A 25,716-nucleotide genomic window follows, 5' to 3' on the forward strand; every position below is an offset into this window, starting at 1 on the left:
AGGCAACGGTTGGAAGCTTGGGAGCTTTAGTGTGTTTGCTTTCCCCCAACAGAGAAAGACCCTCTTTCAAACCCCCTCGTGGTAGAAGCAACTGTGGGAACATTACAAACGAATAGGGCATACATAGACACTGGGGCAGCTACCGAAATCATGTTCGAAAAGTTCTTTAGCCGCTTGAGCAATGAAGAACGTTCAAGGCTTCAACCCTCTGGGACCTCCATAAAAGGTATTGCCGATATACCCCTTAAACCTTTAGGGCAACTGACACTTAATGTCCATTTCAGTGAAGGTCAGAAAGAAAGATCTCAGCCACTCACCTTTGTGGTTATCAATATTCCCTCAAATTATGACGTGATCATTGGGAGGCCAGGACAATGTGCATTTTATATGGCTGTGTCCGTTGGCCATGGCACTGTCAAGTTTCCCATCGAAAGAGGAATAGCAACCCTTCAACCTTCCCAGGATGCCTACATGGTTGAAGGCGAAAGCTCCAAAAGCGAAGAAGACAAGCAAAGGCTAATCATAAATCCTAAGTACCCTGAACAGAGAATAAGGGTCAATCCAAGCCTTTCACAAGAAACCCTTTCATATCTCGAAAAGTTGTTAACACACTACAGCGATGTCTTCGCTTGGTGTCCAGAGGATGTGACAGGGATCCCTCGGGACATTGCTGAGCATGAGTTAAGAATACCACCGGATGTTAAGCCTGTGGTCCAAAAGAAAAGAAGTTTGGCACCCGAAAGAAGTTTTGCTGCATGCCAGGAAGTTGAGAAGCTTTTGGCAGCTGGCATCCTCCGAGAAGTAAAGTACCAATCATGGGTTGCAAACCCAGTTATGGTCAAGAAGCCAGACAACTCTTGGAGGATGTGCATAGATTTCAAGGATCTTAACAAGGCCTGTCCCAAGGATTGCTATCCGTTGCCGGAAATTGATCTCAAGGTTGACTCCCTCACCGGCTACCCTTTCAAATGCTTTCTAGATGCTTACAAAGGGTATCATCAAATACTCATGAAAGAGGAAGATGAGGAAAAGACGACATTTCACACCGATAAGGGAATCTTTTGTTACCAAAAGATGCCCTTCGGTCTCAAGAATGCCGGGGCAACCTACCAACGTCTGGTGGACAAAGCCTTCGCAAGTTAAATTGGTAAAAATATGGAAGCGTATGTAGATGACTTAGTGATCAAAAGCAAGACGGAATCTCAAGTGCTCGATGACATTCAAGAAACCTTCAAGAACCTAAGAAAAGTTAACATGAAGCTCAACCCTAAAAATGTTCATTTGGGTTTGAGGAAGGCAAGTTCCTGGGCCATATTGTTGGGAAACAAAGCATTAAGGCCAACCCAAACAAGGTGAAAGCTGTTCTTGAAGCCAAACCACCAAAAACCAAGAAGGAGGTTGAAAGCTTGAATGGGAAGCTTGCAGCCTTGAAGCGTTTTACCTCAAAGTTAGCAGAGAGGTCTCTCCCCTTCTTCAAAACGCTCAAAGGTTGCACTGATAAAAAGGACTTCAAATGGACTGAAGAGGTTAATGAAGCCTTCAACCAAATGAAGCAGCACCTAGCTTCCCTGCCTGACATGGAAGCCCCAGAAACGGGCGAATTAATCTCAGTATACCTTTCAGTTGCCGAAGAAGCAATAAGCGCGGTCCTCACAATCGAACGAGGAAAGACCCAGGTACCCGTTTACTTCTTCAGCAAAACTTTAAAATTGGCTGAAACCAAATACCCTGCTTTAGAAAAACTTGCCTTAGCCCTAGTACAAACAGCTAGAAGGCTTCGAAGGTATTTCCAAGCACACCCTATACAAGTGGTCACCGACCAACCCATCATGAGTGTGCTTGAAAAACCGGAAAACTCGGGACGATTAGCCAAATGGGCCATAGAACTAGGTGAGCACAACATCACCTATGTCCCAAGAAAAGCTATCAAGGCCCAAGTCTTGGCTGATTTCATCATAGAAGTCCCTAAAGAAACTATCACTGAGGTAAACACAGCCGCCACTGAACCCTTGAACCCTGAAGCCTGGAAGCTCTTTACCGATGGAGCTTCAAGCGTTGAAGGGTCCGGGGCGGGGCTTATTCTAATCAACCCGGAAGGGTTAGAATTCACGTATGCTCTCCGTTTTGACTTTCAGACCACCAATAACGAAGCGGAATACGAGGCACTGATCGTCAGCTTAAGGCTAGCTAAAGAAATGGAGGTCCAAAAGCTTGAAGTGTTCACAGACTCATTACTAGTCTCAAGCCAAGTAAACGATAGCTATGTTGCCAAAGAACCCAACATGAAACGGTACAAAGAAAAGTCTAAAGAATTAATGAACACCTTCCAAATGTGTACAATCAAACAGATTCCAAGATCCCAAAACAAGAAGGCAGATGCCTTAAGCAAGCTTGCATCTCTCACTTTTGCCCACCTAACAAAGAAGGTGTTAGTAGAAGTGTTAAAAGCTCCATCAATTGATGAGGTGGAAGTTCAGGACATAATCATTGATGAAGATCCAAATTGGATGAATCCAATCAAGAAATTCCTTAAAGATGGTGAACTACCAAATGATCAAGTAGAAGCTGAAAGGGTTAAAATCAAGGCAAGGCAGTACGTGCTACAAGGAGAAACCCTTTACAAAAAGGGTTACCTTGCCCCCTTGCTAAGATGTGTTGGTCATGAGCAAAGTCAGTACTTGATCAAAGAGATTCACGAAGGCATATGCGGAGCTCATTTTGGAGTTAGGTAGGTGGTTGCAAAACTCATGAACCTTGGATATTTCTGGCCTTCAATGCATCGTGACACTGCTGAGCAATTAAGAAAATGTGATGCTTGCCAGATCCATGCACCGATCCCAAAAAGTCCTAAGCATGACCTTGTCCCAATAACCTCGGCATGGCTATTCCATAAATGGGGAATGGACATCGTTGGACCATTTCCCCTAAGCAAAGGAGGAGTAAAATTCCTACTGGTGGCAATAGATTATTTTACAAAGTGGCTCAAGGTTAAACCACTTGCAAAGATTACAGGCAAACAGGTCATCGACTTTGTTTGAGAAAACATTATTTGCCGCTATGGATTGCCAGGGGTAATCGTCACTGATAATGGAAAGCAATTTGCTGAGAAGCCTTTCAGCATTTGGTGTAAAGAGTACAGAATCAATCAGGTCTTCAGCTCAGTGGCTTACCCGCAATCAAATGGCCAGGTCGAAAGGACAAATCGAAGCATAGTGGAAGGTATCAAAACAAGATTGGGAAGGTACGAAAGCAACTGGCTCGATGAATTGCCTAGTGTTCTATGGGACATAAGAATAACCGAAAAAAAAGTCATAAAAGAACACCCTACAGCCTGGTATTCGGATCCGAGGCCGTGATCCCAGCCGGGGTGGGAGTTGTAACACAACGAACTGTCAACATGGATCCCGAAACAAACCAAAAAGAGACCATGTTGAACTTGCAACTCCTAGAAGAGGCACGAGACCAAGCTGCAATTCAAGAAGCTAAGTACAAACAACGAATGGAAGCCTATTACAACAAGAAAGTAAATAATGAACGTTTCAAACCAGGAGACCTGGTCCTTAGAAACAATGAAGCTAGCAAGAAAAAGAATCAGGGAAAGCTTGGCCCAAAATGGGAGGGTCCATACACCATCCTTGAAGCACACAAAGGTGGATCCTACAAGCTAGCAGACCCAGAAGGCAAAAGGCTTCCAAGGCACTGGAATGGAAAAACCCTGAAAAGGTTTCATGTCTAAACGGGAAAGATTTGGTTTGTATTTTGCAATGCTGCATTTCAAGAGTTGAAATACGAAAACCTTTTGTAAAAATATCTCTTGAATGAATGAAGTTGTTTTATCAAATTTGTCTTTCTATCCTAAAAGCAGGTTGAGAACCTACCAAGAAACTCCATGGCAAGGGCCATGTAAGGGGTTGAGCTCCCAGGCCACATCGCTCAATAGGTTCAAGGGTTGAATGGACCTATATAAGGGGTGAGTTCCTAGATCAATACAACTCCATGAGACTTATAATCAATAGCAAAGAAGTCTCATAGACAGGTTTGAACAGCCTACACCAAATGTTCATTAAGCCTTAGAAAAATAATTAACAAACAGGCTTACAAAGTTAAACAAAAACAAGAAAACAAATAGGATAGGTGCTATGCCTTCTTGTTAAAAATACCAAGGCTAAGTGACTGCAGCACTGAACCCTTTAAGGTATAAAAAACATAAGGGCAACACAAACTCAACAAAGATAAAGTTATAAGAAAACAAAAAACAATGTAACTTAAACAAAACTTGTAAAACACAAACAAAGTCAAACCAAAACACTAGGAAGCCTTCAAGGCTTCAAGCACCCGAGATAACAGCTTGAAACCTCAAAGGTTTCAATCTATCTATAGATAGCCAAAAAAGCTTAAAAGCTTAAAAGCTCAAAACCAACCAAGCTGCCTCAACAAAATAGGCACAAGTATAAAAACGCAAAAAATAGTTAAACATAATACCATAACAGAGAAAGCCCCGAAAGACTTTTACCAAAGCACAAGTTTAAGCAAGTCCTACTGACTTGCAAGTTAAGATATTGTTCAAGAGGCCATACAGGCCTAAAAGCACAACCATATAACAGGAACCTTAGGGGTTCCTGCAAAACCTAATATTGTTCAAAGTTAACATTACAAACCACAAGTTGTTTTTTTTGCTAAGAAAGCTACGAATATCCATCAAACATTGGCAGAAGGCTTGGAAGCCCCGGAACCTTCAGCCTTGGCCTTCTTTGCTTTCTTGGACTTCTTAGCTTTTGCACCACCATCACCACCTACTGCTGAAGCCTCCAAGCTCGCATCCTTCGAAGCATCCGGCACACTTGAAAGAGTGTCATCACTATCCCCTGAGTAGGATCTTTTCTTCGAAAGAGAACCCAAGACTTCAGCACAGACTTTTTCATTTAGGCCTTCCGGTTTCAAGTCCTGTAACACAGCAAGAGGCTTACCAAAACAAGAACAAACTTGATGAATATAAGGGTAGGTCAGCCTCTCCATCTGTTCAACCGAGCCCTTAAAAACATCAAAAGCTTCAGGACGAAACAAAGGAGACTTTTCCAGAGGATGCCCAACTTCATGTAACTTATAACCAGCAATGAGGCCTTGGTGTTTTCCCAAGTTGAGCAACATAGTGTAAACTTCACCAAGAGCAGAGTTAAATTCAGCAGAGTGAAGCAGATAAGTAACAAATTGTTAAAAACCCTGCTCAATCAACCATTGGTTATCGTTGGTAGCCCGGGAAACCAAAGCCTTCAAGCTTTCCTTCTCCTCATCAAAGGCTTTTTGAGCAACAGACAAAGCCTCCTTGCCCGCCTTTAGCTTCAATCGATCGGCCTCAAAGCTTTTCTTGAAGTCACTCATTTCAATCTCATGCTGCTTAGACAAATCATCAACCTTTTTTGACCAAGCCTCTTCCTTCCCAGCAAACTCACTTATCTCCTTCTTCATCGCGGCCATTGAAGATTTCATCTTGTCTTTCTTCTTAGAGAATTCTTCATATTCCTGCATCCTCTGACGAAAATGGGCAATGCCCTGAGGAAGCATGGCAGCAAGGTTGCAGGTACTCAGGATCATGCGAGATAACATCACGTCGTCATCCATCTCAGAAATGGTATTATGAACTGAAGGAGGAGCAAGGTGACTCAGAGCATCTTCACAAACAGCAGCATCCTTGAAACTGTCATCAATTTTCACCGACCAACCCGGAACATAAACTGCATCCGGATCCAACCCTTCAACATCCCTGCTTGAAGAACCCTGAACAGGGGTAGCAATAACCTTCTTGGTAGAAGCCTTCTTGCCATGAATAACTAGTTTTTTCTCCTTTTCAACGACTGCTTCAACATCCTAATCCTCAGAAGCTTCAATATCATCACTCAACTCCACTGGCTCAGTAGAAGTGGATTGAGGAGCAGCCTTCAACAAACGGCAGGTAGATCAGCGGGTTGAAGCCTTTGGGGCAAGAGGCTTGGAAAAACCTTTCACATTGGAAACGCCAACATATCCTGTACCCTCAAACCTTTGTTCAGCACCTTTAACCACAACATTCTCATCAGGGATAACGGGAACATCTTCAAATACCACATCAGAAGTATCGTCACTCTTAATGAAATCCAAGGCAGACATAACTGCAAACAACAAACAGACAGAACATATGACATAAATTAAGAAAAACACAAGGAAAGTGAAGAAGAAAAATGCATACCCGTGCCATTCCTCATCAGAACCGGATCCCGATTAGCCTTTTCCCATGACTTACTAACCCCTAACAAGACTAGCAAATGCTCAGGAAAGGGACGAACCCTTGAAGGGCACTCCCGGATGGCTTTCAGAAAAGCATCATTCAAACCGGATTCAGGGGGTTCCGGTTCATTGAGAACAGCATCCGGGTGGCTCCAAACCATCTTGAAAGGGACAATAGAGTCAGAAACCTAGAAAAAACAGTCCTTCCAGGTACCAAGGGTGGTAACCATGGAAGAAATAAGGCAAGCATCGACCTTGGACGTTTCAAAGGTGAACCAGTCACCGTTTTTGGCCAATCGGAAAAATCGGCGAAAAAGCAAAAGCGAAGGATCATAACCAAGGGCACGGCACAAAACTTCGAAATGTAAAACCCTAGCCATACCCTTTGGATGAATCTGACCAAAGGAGACTCGGTAATACTCCAATAAGTTCAAAACAAACAGGGAAAACGGATGACGGAGGTTCGAAAACTCAAAGTGACGGCAATAAAGAGCAATAAAACCAACCGGACATTTGTCAATTGAAACATCACACGCATGAGCAGTAGGTTTAAATTTAGTCCCAATACCATATTCCATACAAAACAACTCTACTTCTTCCTGGGTTAATCGAGAAAAGGATCTCGACAAATCCTTACGAGCACCCATTTTTTGAAAAAATATGAAGTAAGTAAGGAGATAAAGAAGAAGCAGGAACTAACCTTGAAGAAACAAAATTGCAGAGAAAAACTTGAAAGGATAATGTGGAATATGAATGATTATCTTGAGTAATAAAAACCAAAATAGGGTTATAATGGCAAACAGTTACCCCCTGCAAAAATCGCCGCCCTATGAACTGCCACACATCAATCAAATTAGTTGTCAGTTTATAAAATTCAAAAAATAACTGACTTCAACCCTTCCAGTCTTTAAGCTTTGAACACCTTGAAACCTTTTGTCAATAAAAACACATGTATAAAAGTCAGAAGTCTTTGAGCTCATTTCCAAACACCTCTGACTTGGGGGGCTGATGACGGGGGTAGCCCAAGACAAGACAAAATAAAATGACTAAAATACTTGAGTGCTCAAAGGGTTAAAGGGTTCGAAGGTCAAAAAGTCGTGGAGGTGAAGTAAAGTAGTGTGAGAACAGTATAATGTCACATCTCCGAATCACTTCACCAACCCACTAGCCGCAAAAGCAACGCAGGTCCCAGAGCACACTCTATTATCCAGGGGTCAAAAGGCTTTAACCCCCGAAAGGGTAAGCCACTCACTGCAAGAAGGGACACTAGTCAAAAGCATTATTCTTTGGGAGATGCCTTCTCCTATATATGTGACACTTCATTTACTTCCTGGGACATTCCAGGCCAGTCTTGATTTCACGAAATCACTGGCCATACATCATCAAGTACTTGCTTCTCGCAAGATACTCCTTTGTCACTTCCAACACACACATATTGTTTGCTCCATCATCCAAATCTGAACACATTTCAGAAGAGGATCCACAGCAAACAATAAGAATAAAACTAGTGAACCTCTTTCCACGTCTTGCAAACGTGGGGGGACCCCACGACATGCGTTAGGCAAAGTTGAACCCTTCAACCCTTTTGCCTAACCAGCCAAGCCACTATCTCATATCTAATATTTGTTGCATCAACAACCTCCATTGATGGTTCTTCGTGAATGCAGGAAAAATTTGGATTCAATGATAAATCCCATCTTAATGGATACAATAGATTTCGCCAAAAAAGGTGCTTTCGTTGAAGCCCATGTCAAGCTCAAGGTGACCAATATTATCATTACCAGTAGGTGAAGGCGAAAGACCATCATTATACGACGAACGGATAATGTTCTCCATCACATTTTCTAGCGAACCAATTAACCCAAAACCACTAGTAGAAGCACATGTAGACTGCCAATGCCTTGATATTTTTGCCTAGTGCATGTCTTGCTCTTATGACCCATTTCCTTACACTTATCACATGTAACAATCACTTTTCTCTTTGGTAGTTCCCCACCTTTTGTCACATCTTCTAACTCAACAGCAGACATCTTTCTAACAAATATTACATGATCGCGTGAGGGAGGAGAAAGAGTTGGTACATAACTTATACAAGTTAGGTATTTAAAAAACCATTTTTCCCATCATGTTTAGGCATGTGATTAAGTAAACTAAGAAAACTAACTGGGTTTGCGGTAAAGGACATGCACTGTAACAAAATATAAACGTAAAGGGCATGTATTGAAACTTTCAAACATAAAGGATATGCAATGCAATTTAATGTAGACGTGCACTGCAATTTTGTCAAGTTTTAAACTCAATGACATCAAACGAGTTGAAGTCATTATAATTTTCTCTCGAGTTTTAATCAAGCTTTACTCACTTTTACAAGTGCGATCACTATAGATATGCGTCTAACCATAAGACGTGAACTCATCTATCATGTCAAACGCACGTACACGAATAGAAAAGATCGTGTTTTTACAGTTGACTTACACAACCTGTTTAACCTAAACTTTTTTGGGAGGTCATTGAGTCATTCCACCTTGTTTAAATGAATCCTCTTCTCGATAGATTTATCAGATTGTGTAGTAAGAAACTAATGTTCTGAAAACCGGTTAAACCGCGATCTAGAGGTTTCACCGGTTCTATTTTGAGATAGTGAAAGTGACTCAAATGAACCGATCAGAACAAGGGAAAGTGGTGGAAACCTATATAATTATATAAATTCTGCCGACAACCCTATCCTGTTCCAAAACCATTTTGAAACTAATTATGATTAGCTACAATTTTATACTAAAGTTTTCTGTTTAAAAAAATATCTATTGCAACACTTGTTTAGTTATATCTCCTTGCATAAATATACCCAAAACTCATGTGGGCTGGCAGCACGTGATAAATGTGAAATCCAAGTAGTTATCACCATTATTTAATATATTTATATCCTTGATTTGTTTTGATAATTTGCACCAACCCCCATATATTACAATTATTTATATTTATATATTATATAATATATAATAGTAATAATAATGTGTATTCATTTGTTAAATTCAACCTGGCCTTCATAAATAGTCAAATTTGATCCAGTCCATTTCATCCACATTGCTTTCTTTCCTCACAACTTTCAGAAACCAAAAATGTTTAGGAATATATTTTCCACTTTTATTTATGTTTTAATTTTTGTTACATCTCAAGAACAAGCCAATAGTGCATTACATGGAACTACAAAAAAGAGGGTTGATGAAGCCAACAAAAAAGGCCCTTATTTAGGGTTGGTCATTCCTAACATGTTTGAAATGAACCCTCTACTCAACAATCCTCAATACAAGTCCACCAAGCTCGTTATCGACTATGCAGGTACGCATATATCGAGCATTTATTCACAAAACTTGCTTATATAAAAGGCTCATTCAATAATGTAAGTGTTGAATTGTGATTGGTTTGAACTTTAAAGGAAGGAGGTTTCGGTTTGGAAATATCTACAATAAGCCCGTGATTTTGGTGATGAGCGGAATGGGAATGGTATGTTTTCGCGTGTTTCATAAGGGTTGGTGATCGTATTCTATGACTCATGAATGCATTGTTGTATACTACAGGTGAACGCGGCGGTTGCTACACAACTTTTGTTGAGTTTGTTTGAGATAAAGGGTGTGATACATTATGGAATAGCAGGGAATGCAAACCCAAACCTAAATATTGGAGATGTGACCATTGCTCAATATTGGTCTCATTCTGCTCTATGGAATTGGCAGGTACACAACATGAATTAATGACTTGTATGATGTAAATATATAAATATATATGGTAAGATATATATTGATATTGTACAAACTTTATATGCTTGAATGTTGTAGAGGTATGGAGATGGGCCTGAAGATCCATTGCCATTTGAAGGGGAAGGTGGATTTACAAGGGAAATTGGGTACTTGAAATTTGGATCATATTCATCAAATGGTGATGATAACATGTTGAATAATGTGTGGTATCAAGCAGAAGAAGTTTATCCTGTTGATGCTACTCCTGAGCAAACTCAACAAGCATTTTGGATCCCTGTTGACTCCAATTATTTATCTATCTCTAAAGCTCTTGAGGTTCTCTCCCTCTCTCTATATATAATATTATTCTAGATGGGCTATTATATTATAATTACAATTATAATTATAAATATAAATATAAATATAATAATACATCAACATCAATGACTCACTGAAATACCCATAACCAATATTAATTGCATGGTGGGGTTCCTTGTTTGTCAATGACTCACTGAAAATACCCATAACCAATATTAATTGCATGGTGGGGTTCCTTGTTTGTGATATTTTAGTTTTTTCCCTATATATACTTATTGTAAATGAGCGCAAATAAGCTGAACCGTTTGTAAGCTACTCAAGTTCGATCAAGCGGAAACTTGATCATTAAGCGGCGCTCAAATGGGTCGAGTCCCGACTTCTTTACCGAGTTTGATTAGGTACACGAAACGGAACTAACATGTTATATATACAAATCTATACTATATAATAAAAGAAACCACTTTTGAGACACTTGTCATTCTCTCATTTAATTGATTAAAATTATTAATAATACTAATATTTAATCTAATCTAATACAAATTCTTATTATTAATAATATTTAACCAAATCTAAAATCTAATCTAATACAAATTCTTATTATTCATAATATTTAATCAAATCTAATAAGAATTCTTACGAAAAGATAAATTATTCCATAGTTTTACAAATAACAAAACTATAATTTCAAATATTCGTTATAAGACCAGATACAACTAATAATTTGGTTTATTTAGTTTTGAAACCACGAACCAACACAAAATCAAAAATCCAATTTTTTATGTTCTAACTAACTTAATTACTGTAGAGATTTGTTGGTTGGTGAGTTTTGGTTCTTTGAAAAGTTGAACTTCTTCGATTAAACAATGATTATATTGTTAGTTTATTATTATATTATCTCTAAATAAATTAAAATAATCACAAAATCAATATTAATAAAGATTTTAAATAAATAATTTATATTTTATCACTCCAATGGCTGCTTATTTGATTTATAAATAACATGTTTGACCACTGTATCTTCTTTTCAATAATCATCTCCGCAATCACCATATCTATCGCATACCGAGTATAACTATTTGTTTTTTTAAATATAATTTTCTTTATTTGGTATATAAAATCATATTTATTCAAGCCATGTAATACACGAGGGTTTTCAAAGATATAACTTTTTTATTATTTGGTAAACAATATTACATTTATTCAACCCGTGTAATACATATGGTTTTAAAGATATACTGTACTTTTTTTATTATTTGGTATATAAAGTTATATTTATTCAACCCGTACAATATGGTTGTTATATATCTAACTTTTTATTACTTAATATATAAAAATTATATTTATTCAACCTGTGCAATAAAGAAAATTTTTAAAAATATATTGATTTATTATTTAGTATATAAAATTTATTTATTCAACCCGTGTAATACACGGGTTATAACCTAGTATAATATAATATAAATATAAAATTATATATCTAAATAATAAATGAGTTAAACTCGAATTTACCCAAAGAAAAAATTATGAGAAGACTTTTTATCTCTGTATATAAAGCTTGAAACATTGTAGACTCGAGGTCTCATAAAACTAATTAATGTATATTATGCTATGCATATAACTCGAATTTATAGTATTATGTATATGCGTAATATTTAAAGAACAAGCGTGTCGAACTCAAAGTTATAAAGTTAATCATGTGAAGACTGAGCTCGAGTTTAATCAAACCTGGACTTGACTTCTCTACTACGTTACGTCTCTTTTCTAATCAAGGCAACCTTTATATTACCGTTTCATCGTAAAAGCATTCGATCTAATCACTTACGTTTGAACTTATGTTCCTGACAGAAACTAAAACTAGAGGATTGCATCAACGCCACAACATGTTTATCAGAGCCACCGAAGGTCACCACCGTGCAAAGGGGGACGAGTGCCAACGTTTATCTAGATAACGCGGCCTATCGAAGCTTTTTATACAACAAATTTAACATTAGCCCCGTTGAAATGGAAAGCGCCGGCGTGGCTCTCATTTGCTATCAACAAAAGGTCCCATTCATAACTTTTAGGGCGCTTTCCGATCTCGCAGGTGGTGGCTCAGCTACTTCCAACGAGGCTGATACATTTTCCGGCCTCAGTGCAAACAACTCTGTGGTAGTCACGGTAGAGTTCATTAAATTGTTGGATGGTTACAATAGAAAAATGTTAAATTATGCCTAGCAAAAATGATGTCATTAGCTATTGAACACTTAAAAGAAGGAGAATAATGAGTCTTATTGTACCTATTTGTCTTTTAAATAAAGAGTTAATTACATCGTTATTCCCTATGGTTTATGGAATATAACAATATCAATATCGGGTACTAATAATTTAAAGGCACACTCCAAGGTTTTAACGTTTCATTTTGCAACAACCTAGGATACCAAGATTAACAGATGTTTTAGCTTTAGGGTTTAGATTTAGGGGTTAGAATTAAGGTTTAGGGTTTAGGTTTAAGGGGTTAGGGTTTCTGGTAGGTTTCGACGAGTCGGTTCTAACGCCGTTGGAATGAGGTTAATCGGAGTTCGTTTGACCCGGTTTCCTACACTTTGTAGGTTAAGACTGTTTTGTATTTGATCCTACCCCATGATTGAAAAGCACTAGAATCTAACATAAAAACTTACATATCTTAGTCTTAGTATCTCATGTTATTACCAAACGGAACGTTAGAACCTTGGAGTATGACTTTAAACTATTAGTACCTGACCTCGTTACTTTCCATAAACCATAGGGACTAACGGTATAATTAACTCTAATCGTTAAAATAAAAAAAAAAACAAAAACAAAAAACAAATGCTTGTGATGTAATTAATCATTTAACATCAATATATCTCTAATTAATCGTTAAAATAAATAAAATCAAATACAAAAACAAAAAAAAAAAGGAAAAACAAATGCTTTTGATGTAAGATTGGAGCTTGAATAATATAATAGTTAGATCATTGTTGTTGATAATTCAGTCCAAATTTCATTGTGGAACTATTTTTACAAGTAAGTTTTCAGCTATTGACAGTTATCATGTTTTTCATAACCTGATCAGATCGGTTATTCTTTATATATCTGTTCCATTTATTGTTTTTTTTTTCAATGGATCAGAAGGTTTGCGTAATTGTGTGCCTTATGTTTAAAACTAACACCTGTTGTCCTTTACGTTAAATTGTTGTTAAATAAATAATATGTTTAGACCTAAAAGTAAAGGAAAAACAAAAGAAAAAACTTATTCATGCCTTCACGACGTATTGTTTAGAACTAGATTTTTCGTTTTGAGACCTTGTGGAGTTTCATAAAAACTAGATTTTTTATCTCGCGCGTTGCGGCGAAATCGAGCAAATGATAATGTGAAACAAATGTGATTTGAAAATAAAGCGTATTGTTTAGAAAGTCAAACCATTAGAACGATTTAGTTTATCATCGTGCCGTTTTATGATACCAAATAATTACTTTATTTTGAGTATAACCTCGTTTTAACAAAACTTATAACGGAATGTCAGGGAAAGAAATCAAGCACAACTACGTACTTAAGTTTTTAGAAAAAAGTTATAAACGTAACTTATTAAAGAAGTATCAAATTAATCGATAAATTAATATATGTTAAAAAAAGAAAAAAAAAACAATTATTAAAAAAGATAAAGGAAATAGATGTTTAAAAAAATATATTATTAAAAGTAAATGTAATAATAAACTATTATAATCTAATCTATTATATATAATAAACAAGAAGATTTGGGCTGATGTGGCATTAGATTAGAGCATCTAGAAATCCATTTTGGCGGGAAAACGAAATGGGCTGTAAAAATCACACGCGGACCTCCACTTCTTTGATTTGGTACCCGACTATTCGGATCATATATAACCATAATCTTTTCAATATTAGCTCACTATCTCTGTTCCAAACCCTAATCTTCATCCATTCCAAACCCTTTTCAATCGTTCATTCACCTATTAATCTCAAACCCTAAACTATATCTTTTCACAATCGCAAAACATTGCCTCTACAACCGTTAACCGCAATCATATCAAAGAATGATCTGTGGTTAAGAATTGAAGACAAACGATCCAATTGAAGTCTACCTGGTTGATGTTGCGGCTTATGCTTCTCTCCAAGAGATCAATTATGTTTTTTACAAAGCGGTATGAATCTGGCTTTTGATTGTGTGATGTTAATGATATTGATTTCGATTTACATATTAATTGCGCGATTGAATCTATTTTTTGAGATTTTCATTTTGTTTAAAGCTACACGTTTTGATTATGTTCAACTCAATCTGTTAAGAGGTATCCTACTTGATTTAAAAAAAATGAAATTTCACTTTTATTAGACGGATCGATTTGGGGTTTTCTATCTCTAATAGGTCAAATGTTTTGAGTAGGTCAAGTATATGATGGTGCTCATGGTACCAAGCCTAAACACTTTCTGAAGCACAGTTACAACAGATGTAATGTTTTCATCATCGTTCATACTTCATATACAACGGAAGATTCGATTTTATACAGGTAAATCTCTAAATCTTTGATTGCTAATATTTGGTATTGTTCCTTTGTTCTGATTATTAAGGTTTTCCGTTGTTGAAATTAGGCTTTGTTATTTTCTCTTGAATGTCTTCAATGTTTTTATCAACGACGCTATACAAGTCACGATCCGACATAATACAGGTAAAAGGTTAAATCTTCAACTGCTAATACAGGTAAAACATTAAATCTTTGATTGATCATATTTGTTATTGAACCTCTGTTCTGATTATTATCTTTTTTTCGTTGTTGAAATTAGGGTTTCTTGATTTCTTTTGATTGTGTTTCCTTCTTAGGGATTGTAAATGTTCATCATAGTTTTTAATTTTTGTTTGGTTTTTAATGTCTTTCTGAATATGTATGTTTGATTAATTTTTTAGAATTTTTAATGATATCCATTTATTTGTACCACCTAATGCAAATCATATGTTAATTCATTTTTCTGAGAGTGATAAAGGCTTTGTTGATGACTGATAAGGCGAGTGATACAATATCGTGCTCTGACTGATAAGGCGAGTGATGCGTTCTACAAACTCAGCAACACAAGGACCCAAATCCAGGCCTATGTTTTTGATGGTATATATCCTTTTATGTTTTAAATCTTTATATGTTGTCGGTATCCTAACATGAACGTTTATTCTCAACTTCTAGGTATAATTATGTGTATGTTTATTGTACAGGATATACCCGCTGAATTTTGTAAGACATGGGTATCATCAATCAGATTTAAGATTAAAACAAGCAGATTTGAGAATAAAGCAATTATTTTGATCCACTTTTCAACTTGGTGTCAGTAGGCTGTAAGTTTTAACATCTCTTAGAGTCGAGTGTTATAAGCATTTTCATCGGATTTGAGCTAACAATATTTGTTTTGCGTGAATCAGGTTATTAAAGAAATTGTTTCTGCAGTGGGCCGACCTTTGGCAGACTTGTTTTTGCACTAACAGAAGGTTATGGTGAATTCACAGTCACTACAAAAGCCAAAAAAAACAAGAAGTTCCCTTATGTTAAACAAGTTTTGAATTGTTTAATATACGTTTTCAGGTATATTTTCTCTCTATCTTGTATCTATAATTGGTAGTGGTGGAAAAACGGGTGGGTCAGGCTGCGGGCAGGTTGGGTAACGGGTGTACATATTGAATCTGTTGTTGTTAATGCATTATACGATGCGGATCTACATTTGATTGGATAGTTAGGGATGTTTGTGAATCCAAAACATTCGGATTATGTTCTGTACCGAAATGATGGCGTGGGACCCATTCAGCCACCAAATCTTGATTTTCAGACATTATTGAGATTTTCTTGATAGTGAATATGAATTTTTTGAGGCATTATTGATGTTCAGACATTATGGAATCCTATATTTTTCTGCACTGATCATATGACTTTGATCCAGGATTAGGTCAATTGGAAAAAGTTGTGATGGTGGATGCATCATATTTTCCTTTCATTCGGTAATTTCATTGGTCAATCAACAACTTCGATCTACCAATTGATCCACATAACTGGAAGAATCTTGTAGGAATTGACTTTGGCCGCAAATAGGTATGTATGTGTTTTGGTCCAGGTGTTAGGTTGTCTTTGTGGATGTAATTTTGGTGTATGGGGTCTATATTGATTTGTTTGGAGTTGTCTCTTGCAGGGTGTTTAGCCCCTCTCTAAGCTTTTGGATTTAACAAATGGGTTCTGTTTTGAATCGGTAACAACGGACGCAGAACATGAGAGGAATATTGAGCCAAATCTGAGTCACCAACATGAGAGGTAAAAATTCAAAACCTGAAATTAGTAGGTTATTTTTTTTATCCCAGAACATGTATAATATTATTCGGTGAAATAAATCGGTAACAACGGATTGATTATACAATTAAAAACTAGGTTATTGTATTTCACATAAATGCAATAAGGGGTTTCAGAGAAACCAGCACTTGCAGCTCCATCGACAAGGGCATAATTTGACGTGGAAGCTTAAACAGAGGACGGGCATATGCAATTATGGATTCATGTGAACAAAGTCCATGGTGATTTGCGTAATGTTCGTATGAGAAGAATATTCCTTTTGTTATTTTTTAAGTATTCTGGTTGTGTTAACTTTTGTGTGGGGCGGCCAAGAAGGGTTAAATGTCACATGGATAATAGCAACTGCCATTATTGAATGCATTACTTGATCCTTTTTTTCATGTACCTTTATGATCTATACTGTGAAGTAGGTGGTGGATGACGCAAATACTTTTAATTTTGGATGGAGCCAATGGGTCAACCGAGGAAGCAGAGCTGAATGAATTGATGGCTGCCATTCCGAATCTATCGCTCAATATGCTATTTTGAAGTATTATTGTATTATTATTATCTATACATTCCAATATCTCAACATATTCAGTAGTGTACATGTTCAAAATTTATCTAATTTAAAGTTTCAAATTTTTATTTTTGAATGCTTGATTATGTAGGTGCATCAAGATAACGGATAAGGGCTTGGAGCATGTAATCGTCAAATGCTCTGGTCTAAAGAGCCTAAATTTTTATGCATTAAGGTATGGGGTTTGTGAAACTGATATTGTCTTTTTGATTTAATGTCCACTATTAACTTAACTAAGCACTTATTTTAATTGTATGGTTTATGGATGTTTTATAGTTTGTTTTGCTTTTTGTGCTTTTGCCATGTTCTCTGTTTGGTAAACTGGTTCTTGCGGAAGAATTCTTAAACATATCGGTGGCAATAGAGACGACTTCCCGGTTGTAGTTGGTGGTTGAGCTAGGTCCCGACATTCGAGGTTTGTGTTTGCTCTAAATTGTGACTTTATCAAGAACATGATTACTGCCTAACATTTCTTTTTCAATCCGAATCACATTTCCCAAACAATGAGCATCGTCAAAGACTTTTAGCATGGCTCACGATTTCTATATTTCAAATGGTTTTCCAGATATGATTATTCAATAACTCGCATGTTCACTTTCAAAAGGCACGTCCAAATATTATGGTCAATTGATATTTTAATGTCATGGTTACTTTTCTAATCAACTAATCGGATTCTTCTGTCTGGTATGTAAAAAATGCTTTCTCTTGTAAGTTTCAACTTGAAAGCCTTCACTTGTATTTAATGTTGTGCAATCTTCTGAGAAGGTTTCCTTTTACTGATTTTTGTGCTCATATTGACAACAACGGGTTTTTTTCTTCAGGCACAAAAGTGGTGTTCGGTGTTTGGAAGACACTTGTAAAAGGCATCACCTGGATACTCATTTTGAATTGTTTTCGTGTCCGATTTTCAGGTAGCGTTATCTTAATTTTATTACAACAACGAAGTTATTCTAGAGTTCGGATGTAGGTTTAGATTATAGTCTTTGCTCACATGGTTTACAATTATGAAGGATTTACAGCTTCGCATAATTTTGGTCGAAGCAGGTGTTTTTTCCCTTTGTTTTGAGGTATTTTGTATGGTTTGTCGGCAGGTATATTTGATGTGTTAGCATATACTGATATGGATGTTACGGTACCTTTCACTTGGACCAAGAGTGATCCGAAACTGATTGCGAATCCGCAGATGGTGAAATTGCATTCTTTCGATACCAAGGTAACATCGAAACACCATTCACAAAGAAAAGGTGTATAAGTTTTATATGTTAAATTGTATAATGCAATCAACTATGAAAAGGTGTATAGGTTATTAAGACAGGTTAGGTGTCATCATGAACTGCAAATGTAACAAGATATTGTTTTATTCATGATGCAGATTCACAAGGTTGACACTTTAGTGTCTTACAAGAATGATGAATGGGATGAGCAGTAATTAGTAAAAGATGTGATTTTTTACTTTTTACTCTAAAACTTTGGTTACTGTTGTTTGTTGTTGGTTCCCAAAGATTGTGATGTGAATCATTTTGATTCACATTTTCTGTAAGTTGCTTAAGATATAAGAAATATAAATATGGAATCTTGTTCTATCATGGCTTTCATGAAAATTGTTCTCTTTGATTACAATTATGTTCATAAAATGTAAAATGACTTGACAGGTCAAAGTATGCACATGTCACAAGCAAATATGCACATACGGACACTTTGACATGGGTTATGAGGTGCTATCAACTTCTTAATATTAAAAAAATATGCACATGTCACAAGCAAATTAGTCCATGATTCCATCCATAGTAAGTCTAATATCGTCTATAAAGAAGTCTTTGGTAACTTATAATGTAAACTGTTGCTTTTTGATTTCATATAACATGTTACTTCTTTTTTATCATTTTATTTAAGTATTTATTGCATATAAATAAAAAGTGACATGTATAACTTTCTCCAGCCCGGGAAGCATTCCCGGGTAATAACCTAGTCTAAATCTAAATATTAATAAAAGACTACAAATAATGCCATATGGCATTCTCTCCTTCAAGCTCATGAATTTGATTTATATTAGTTTAATATATTTCTTTTAATATTAATAATTAATATATAGATATCACTTTTCTTGATCTTTATCTTTATCCTTATTTTTATTTTAATATTAATAAATTCAATTAATAATATTAGAAATATCTAACTCTAATATCTAATAAATTATTAATATCTATTGAACAAATATGAAAAAAATTAATTCATAAATATTAAACTAATCAAAAAATAATAAATAATAAATAGTTACCATATTGTGTATTATGCAGATAATAAATAATTATTTAACCATTAACTAGAGTTTAATCTACTAATATAATAGTTTATTCAAGTTTTACAAAAACAAAATTTTTAACTTTTTTTTTTTGTAATTTATGGTGTTGTACCTCATGTATAAGGTTTTTTTCTTTTTTCATTTCTAACCCAAAACTTTTACTCTTTTGCAATTTAGACTCTCGGTTTTTCAACTTTTAACCTAAAGTTTTTCATCTTTTGCAATTTAACCCCAACTCTTTTTATTTTTCTATTTTGGTCCACCATATTATTCATCATTCCTAAGTTTTTCGTTTCCTTCTAAATTTTGTGAGTTAACGCACCGTAACGTGTGTGTAGGGTTCAACATTTTTTCGTGTATTTTTTCCCGTTTGGCCCGTCACAACACATTAATATTTCTCCATATGAAAAGTTCGTCGCAACGCGCGGGTCTTGGATTGAATTAGTTATTATTTCTATGTTTTACGTTTCGGTTTAATTTCTCTGCAACGAGCGTGCATGATTCAAAGATTTTACGTCTGCTTTTCGTGTGGCTTTATTTTTTTCCGTTTTTTATTTATTTTTTTACGAGCTTTTCCGATGTTGGTGATTGCTGATAGTATTATAGCATTCGTACTACTTGACACAGTTTTACGACAACCGCTGCAACGCGGGGGCTTAACACTAGTATATTAATAATAAAAAAACTATATATTTTTATAAAAATAAAATTACTATTCATCGTCCCTCGAAATCAATATATATAATTGTGGCCTTAGGAAGGAGGAAAAGAGAATCATTCACGGGTTAATTGTCATCAGTGGCGAAGCTTGACCCGAATAAAGGGGGGTCGAAAACGTATGTAACAAAAAAATTCTATAGAACCGGGGGGTCGAAAACGTATATACCCAAAAATTTCTATACGAAAACCACATATATAACACTATTAAGTGAAAAATTCGAGGGGTCGGGCGACCCTTCCCGCCCCTTATATACTTCGCCACTGATTGTCATCACATGTTGGTGTATACAGAAGGCTAGAAACGTTAAGATATTCTCAAATGGGAAAGGAAAATACGAAGGTATTTTTGGAGATATTACATCGTTGGGTTTTCTTTAGGTAAAATGTAGATCCTAATATATATCGCTTGCTTGTTTGAGAGAATTGGTGTAGTTTCCCAATGGACATGCAAGTGTTGTGTTTGTTTTTTTTGGTGTTCCCTAGTTGTTTTCCTAATGAAGTTACTTTAAGAAAAAAATAAAAGTAAAGTACACGGATAGTTCATATGGTTTTACAAAGGCTCTCACCATTCTTACATCCTTATATTTTGTTTTCACCTCCTTTTAGGCTAGAGAGTGTGGTTTAAAGCCCTAGGGGCTTTATTACGCCACGTAGACGACACATAAACTGATAAACATGGGGCTTTATCGTTAATTTACACGGTGTGGAATAAAGCTCCTTATAAAACCCCTTTTAACTATATTAAAAAAAAGATAAATAAAAAAAAGCTGATTAGTTGACTTTTGGTGGGGCCCCTTAGTTTCATCCGCTCGCGCGCACTAACCATGTGGCGGAATCAATTGATAGAAAGGGCACCATGGAGCTTATGTGGTGGGGTGGCGTGAAGCCATACCCCCGGTCTTATACTCTATCTCTCTATATATCTATGTATAGGAATGGGATCAAATACAAACACTTAAGTTTGTAAGAACCATAAGAACCAATACATAATTGACAAGTGTCCATCAATAAAAAATTAGTTTAGGGGTAATTTAGACTTTTTGACCATATTTATTTATAACTAATTAAAAATAATTACAAAAAATATAATCAGCACAACACTATATAATTAGCACAACATCATTAATCGTTCTTCATTATCAGCACATCGTCCTTGAATCGTTCTCCATTATCAACATAAACGACATTAGCACAACATCTTCAATCATTCTCCATTATCAGCACACCAGATGTGCTGATTATATCTACTTTTGGTGTTTGTTTGTATTATTTTGTAATTAACACATAATCAGCACCTTATTAGTACAAATATAAAACACCTTTTGTTAACTTTTTTTAAAAAACACTTTTATAAATACAAAAAGGTATAGCAATATGGTACTCATATTAAAGATAAAAAAATACTTGATTTTATGGTATATATTTTTAAAAAAAATAATGAAGTATATAAAAGTTATTTTAGTTTAAAAAACCTTGGTGGAATTTGTATTTAATAGAAAATGGTCAAATGACTAGCAATTTTACAAAATTACCCCTAATTTGTTAGTAGTAATTTTTATTATAAAAGTTTTATTTATAATCAATATCAACCCTTGATTTAAATTAACAATGGTTCAGATCTGTTCTTACGGTTCTTATAATTAGCACTGTTTGTACAGGATCTCAACCCTCTATGTATATATAGAGAGATAGAAAAGAGAGGTGTGTGAGTATTAACTCTTTTTGTACAACACTTTGAATTTAGTCAAAAAGAAAAAGAAAAACAAAATGTATGAGCGTCCAAAAAAACAAAATGTATGAGCGGGCTCCCGAGAGCTTGGTCACGGACTCTCTCAAATGATGCCAAAATCAATAATGGGTTGATCAAATAGGTGTCAAAATAGTGAAATACTAACTTGCTTTATTCAGACGTATAAAGGGTTAATTTAAAGTAGTTAGAAGTTTTAGGGCTAAGTGTATATATCTGAATCAAACTAACGTATCAGGATCAGTCAACCATCAAGTAACACGGCCAAAATGTATTGACATAAAGAGCATTCACAATCGATTATCTGCCTCATCTCTATAATCACACTAGAAATTACTATTTTTTCTCTCTTCTTTTTCAGTTAAATAATTATTTTATATACTTTTATCATTACCTTTTTTCTCTTCTCAACTAGCAATCACTTTCAAAAAATATTAAAAAAATTATAGAGGGTGATTTAAAAAAATTTACTATTGAAAAATAACATTTTCTCTCTAGTTCACTCACAACCACTTACAACCACTCTATAAAATATAGAGAATACACTCATGGAGGATCGACTGTGAATGCTCTAATAACGTATAAAGAAATAAGTACCATTAAATGGAAATATCATAGGAAATTAAGATGTACTATAAAGAGAAAATGAAGATACAACCATCAAGTAACCACATCTAAGTAACATGGTCATGCTTCAAATGAGATACTTAAACCATCAAACTTTTCTTTGGTTATCTTGTCCAAAGTTTGAATCATTTCGTTCGTAAGATAATTAACAGAATCACCAACAATGCCTTTTCGAAAGTAGATATCATCGGATAAAACCTTAGATGTTTGCTTTCCATCCTTATTAACCTTGCTTAAATTCTCAAAACCACATAGTTCGATTATCTTTTTCACTGATCCATCAAATTCCTCCTCTTCTGTAAAAGGGTTACCTATGAACTTGGCTAATTTCGTAACCTCATTCTCAGGGTTCTTCTTCAAATCCTCGTACTTTAAGAACAATACTTTAAGCGGTTGTTCTAAACTTGCCTTGTAGTACCCTATCACATGATCCCAAAATGATCCATATGGACTCATACCTCTACTAAAAAGCTCAAATGCATCATCCAATTTAGTTGGTGTAGAACCATCATCTTTCAACTTGTTCAAGAAGTGCCAATAAGAAGTGAGCACATCTTTAGGGTTTCTACACAAATAAACAATTCGACAATCGGAACTAATGATGGATTTAGGTAAGGAAGTGTAGGGTATATGTGTATGCATGAGGCCATTGGCAAAAGAAGGGTTGTTCAAGAAAGACTCACTCTCCATGAAAGGGACACAATCATGTGGGCTAATGGTGAGTAATGGGTGGGTTGGACAAGAACCACTGCGTGTCTTGAATTTGTTCCGGTTCATAATGGCAAACGCGAGGGCCTTGAGCCATGTTGTGCCCGATTTTGGATGACTTGCCAAGAAAATGTCGGTGGGTTGAGCTTCGAAATGGTCTTGTAAGGCCATAATTGCTTCAACCGAGAAGTCGGCTTTTGAGTGATACCAAAAACCATGGAAATGCCAAAATCCCATATACTTGCATAGATCATGATCTACATTCATGGGAAGAGACGAGACTTTGTCTTTATATCGCTCGATTAGACTCGACATTTTTGCCTTTCGTTCCTTTTCTTCATCTTTTGTAATGGTATTGGTTGCTACAGGTGAATAGAAGGCAATAGGCCAAGACATTATGTTACATTATTGTGCAGCTCATTTGTGCATATGATGTACATATATAACAAGATTTCCAAAAGGAAGACATTTAATATTAATTGTTAATAAAAAAACAAATAAATTATAGAAAAAACATAAAACTTAAATGAATTAATATATTAATATATGTATAGATATGTTTATGTTTGTTTGTTTATTGCATGATTATTTATTTGTTAAATCTATGAATATAAGCGAACTTCTGCTTAAAAGTTTATGAATGGTTCAATATATATGCTTGCTAATAAGAAAACAAATTGTTTTGTAAAAAGAAATATTTTAAACATTTTTCTAATATTCAATTTCTAGAATCCTGACTTTTGATTAAAAAACATTAAGATCATGAGGTATGGTGGGGCTTAGGTTGATACGTGGAAATTCAAAACTTAAGTCTTCAACCCATTTTGAAGGGGGTATGGTGGGGCTTGGGTTGGGGCTTGGGTTCAGCTTTTCTTTTTTTTTAATATATATATATATATATATATATATATATATATATATATATATATATATATATATATATATATATATAACCATTCACAGCCCGCCATGTCAGTTGCTCTCCCGCCCCACGCCCGGCTTGAAAGCCAAGCCCCAAGGGGCCACGCCCCAACCCAAGCCCACCCGTGGTGGTACCTTGGACGTTTTTGTTGATTATATCTATAAACATGGGTCAAAATATAGAACCTAATCATGTTTATTCAATCATAACGTAAATATAGATACCAAGTTAGAGACACTTACTTGTGGGAGTGGTCATCTTTGAAGACGAAGATAAGGCCATGATTCCCGTTATGGTACCCTAGGTTGATGGATCACCTTAGAGAGAATTTTTTAGTATTTTAGTATTGGTGTTCTACTCTAGAGTTTTGATCACCACTTGTTATCAATATATAAAGATCAATGAATAATGGTCATGAATGGTGATCCGTTATAAAACTCTATGTTTTCTCTATTAATGGTACCTAAAGGGAAATCATAATTACCCCTTAATACTAATCAATAATTACAATTACTACCATCAAGTAATTGTCGGGGACTAGTTATGTCATATTCGTAATGTTACCAAATGATCCCTAAGGCCACATCAACGGGTTATTTCTAACATTCTTCCACTTGGCCGAGTGATCATTTGTGATAAGTATAAGTAAGTTTGGCCAAGTTAAAACATTAATCAATGTTTCAAATTGAAATTGCAACAGAAAAATACAGTCATTGAGTTACTATCAACTCAAGACCCCCATTAATCATGTTACAACCCCAAATCAAAACATACGTAAATTTAAGACCAAAATGACTAAGGTAAGCCCTTTGAAATTAATTTGTATAATTCTTGTCTATACGTCATCAGGTGCACATACGTATTTATAGATAAACAAATTGTGTAATTGAGGAAAAATAATAACTAATCATTCATATGTATGATATGCTATTATGTAAGGCCTTTAGTAAAACCTGTCTTTATTATGAGCTCTTAAAAAGACTTTGGGTGCAGACCTTAGTTATCGGATCCGCAAGCATATCATGAATGTAAATGTATTCGATACAAGTATTTAGGTTCCTCTTCTTGTTCATAAACGAACAATAATTTTGTATCGAAGTTTAATGCAGCGCCTCTCGAACTGTTACTGTTCGAGAAAATAAGGTAGCTGACTCTTCACAGTAAGTCTTCAATATAGTATTTATATGGAGTTAATAAGTTTATGAGTCCACTGATAAAATTTCAACAACATTTAGTGACAATTGCGTTGTTAATTAACAACATATTATGTCATTATAATTTAGGTTGTTGTTAACAGTTTCTCATGACTCCTCCATGAGATAGATTTGTCCGCAAACACAAGGATTACCCCAAATTGACTTTTAGTTTCTTTTGAACATCATAAAATCAAGGTAAGAATAATCAACCTCTTCTTATGGCCTTTCTCGTTTCTTAAAGATATTGTAAGATGCTTCACAATCATCTAAAGTGATATAA

General features: G+C 35.5%; 3 protein-coding genes across 5 annotated transcripts; 2 read left to right on the forward strand and 1 right to left on the reverse strand.

The window, feature by feature from the left end:
- The first annotated feature begins 9,329 nt into the window (after positions 1 to 9,329).
- LOC110891395 (5'-methylthioadenosine/S-adenosylhomocysteine nucleosidase) lies at positions 9,330 to 12,630 on the forward strand. Its single transcript, XM_022139087.2, has 5 exons — positions 9,330 to 9,600; positions 9,698 to 9,765; positions 9,840 to 9,995; positions 10,098 to 10,334; positions 12,162 to 12,630. Exons 1-5 carry the CDS (start codon positions 9,381 to 9,383, stop codon positions 12,528 to 12,530), a joined length of 1,050 nt encoding a protein of 349 aa, XP_021994779.1. The 5' UTR covers positions 9,330 to 9,380; the 3' UTR covers positions 12,531 to 12,630.
- A 1,463-nt stretch (positions 12,631 to 14,093) lies between these two features.
- On the forward strand, positions 14,094 to 18,866 carry LOC110887460 (mitotic spindle checkpoint protein MAD2). Of its 3 annotated transcripts, XR_004873299.1 has the most exons (13): positions 14,094 to 14,843; positions 14,926 to 15,002; positions 15,337 to 15,434; positions 15,539 to 15,658; positions 15,743 to 15,902; positions 16,255 to 16,403; positions 16,501 to 16,619; positions 17,066 to 17,192; positions 17,306 to 17,389; positions 17,552 to 17,629; positions 18,036 to 18,125; positions 18,306 to 18,427; positions 18,587 to 18,866. XR_004873299.1 is itself a non-coding variant. In XM_022135078.2 (3 exons), the coding sequence occupies exons 1-3, from the start codon at positions 17,957 to 17,959 to the stop codon at positions 18,641 to 18,643; spliced, it is 348 nt and encodes a 115-aa protein (XP_021990770.1). In that variant the 5' UTR covers positions 17,669 to 17,956; the 3' UTR covers positions 18,644 to 18,866. The 3 variants fall into 3 exon arrangements, 1 of the variants encoding a protein (XP_021990770.1); XR_004873298.1 differs by having other exon boundaries at positions 17,306 to 17,629; XM_022135078.2 differs by lacking the exons at positions 14,094 to 14,843; positions 14,926 to 15,002; positions 15,337 to 15,434; ... (5 more) ...; positions 17,306 to 17,389; positions 17,552 to 17,629 and having other exon boundaries at positions 17,669 to 18,125.
- A 3,804-nt stretch (positions 18,867 to 22,670) lies between these two features.
- LOC110888949 (flavonol sulfotransferase-like) lies at positions 22,671 to 23,714 on the reverse strand. Its single transcript, XM_022136442.1, has one exon. The coding sequence runs from the start codon at positions 23,712 to 23,714 to the stop codon at positions 22,671 to 22,673; it is 1,044 nt and encodes a 347-aa protein (XP_021992134.1).
- Positions 23,715 to 25,716: the final 2,002 nt, after the last annotated feature.

Source organism: Helianthus annuus, chromosome 11 (assembly GCF_002127325.2).
Source record: "Helianthus annuus cultivar XRQ/B chromosome 11, HanXRQr2.0-SUNRISE, whole genome shotgun sequence".
NCBI lineage: Eukaryota > Viridiplantae > Streptophyta > Magnoliopsida > Asterales > Asteraceae > Helianthus > Helianthus annuus.

Coding starts and splice junctions, on each gene's coding strand:
- LOC110891395 (XM_022139087.2), top strand. CDS start 9,381: ATGTTTAGGAATATATTTTCCACTTTTATTTATGTTTTAATTTTTGTT. Junction 9,766..9,839: donor TGATGAGCGGAATGGGAATG/GTATGTTTTCGC, acceptor TGTATACTACAG/GTGAACGCGGCGGTTGCTAC. Junction 10,335..12,161: donor CTATCTCTAAAGCTCTTGAG/GTTCTCTCCCTC, acceptor TGTTCCTGACAG/AAACTAAAACTAGAGGATTG.
- LOC110887460 (XM_022135078.2), top strand. CDS start 17,957: ATGTTGTGCAATCTTCTGAGAAGGTTTCCTTTTACTGATTTTTGTGCT. Junction 18,126..18,305: donor TTTTCGTGTCCGATTTTCAG/GTAGCGTTATCT, acceptor GTTTGTCGGCAG/GTATATTTGATGTGTTAGCA. Junction 18,428..18,586: donor TGCATTCTTTCGATACCAAG/GTAACATCGAAA, acceptor TTCATGATGCAG/ATTCACAAGGTTGACACTTT.
- LOC110888949 (XM_022136442.1), bottom strand. CDS start 23,714: ATGTCTTGGCCTATTGCCTTCTATTCACCTGTAGCAACCAATACCATT.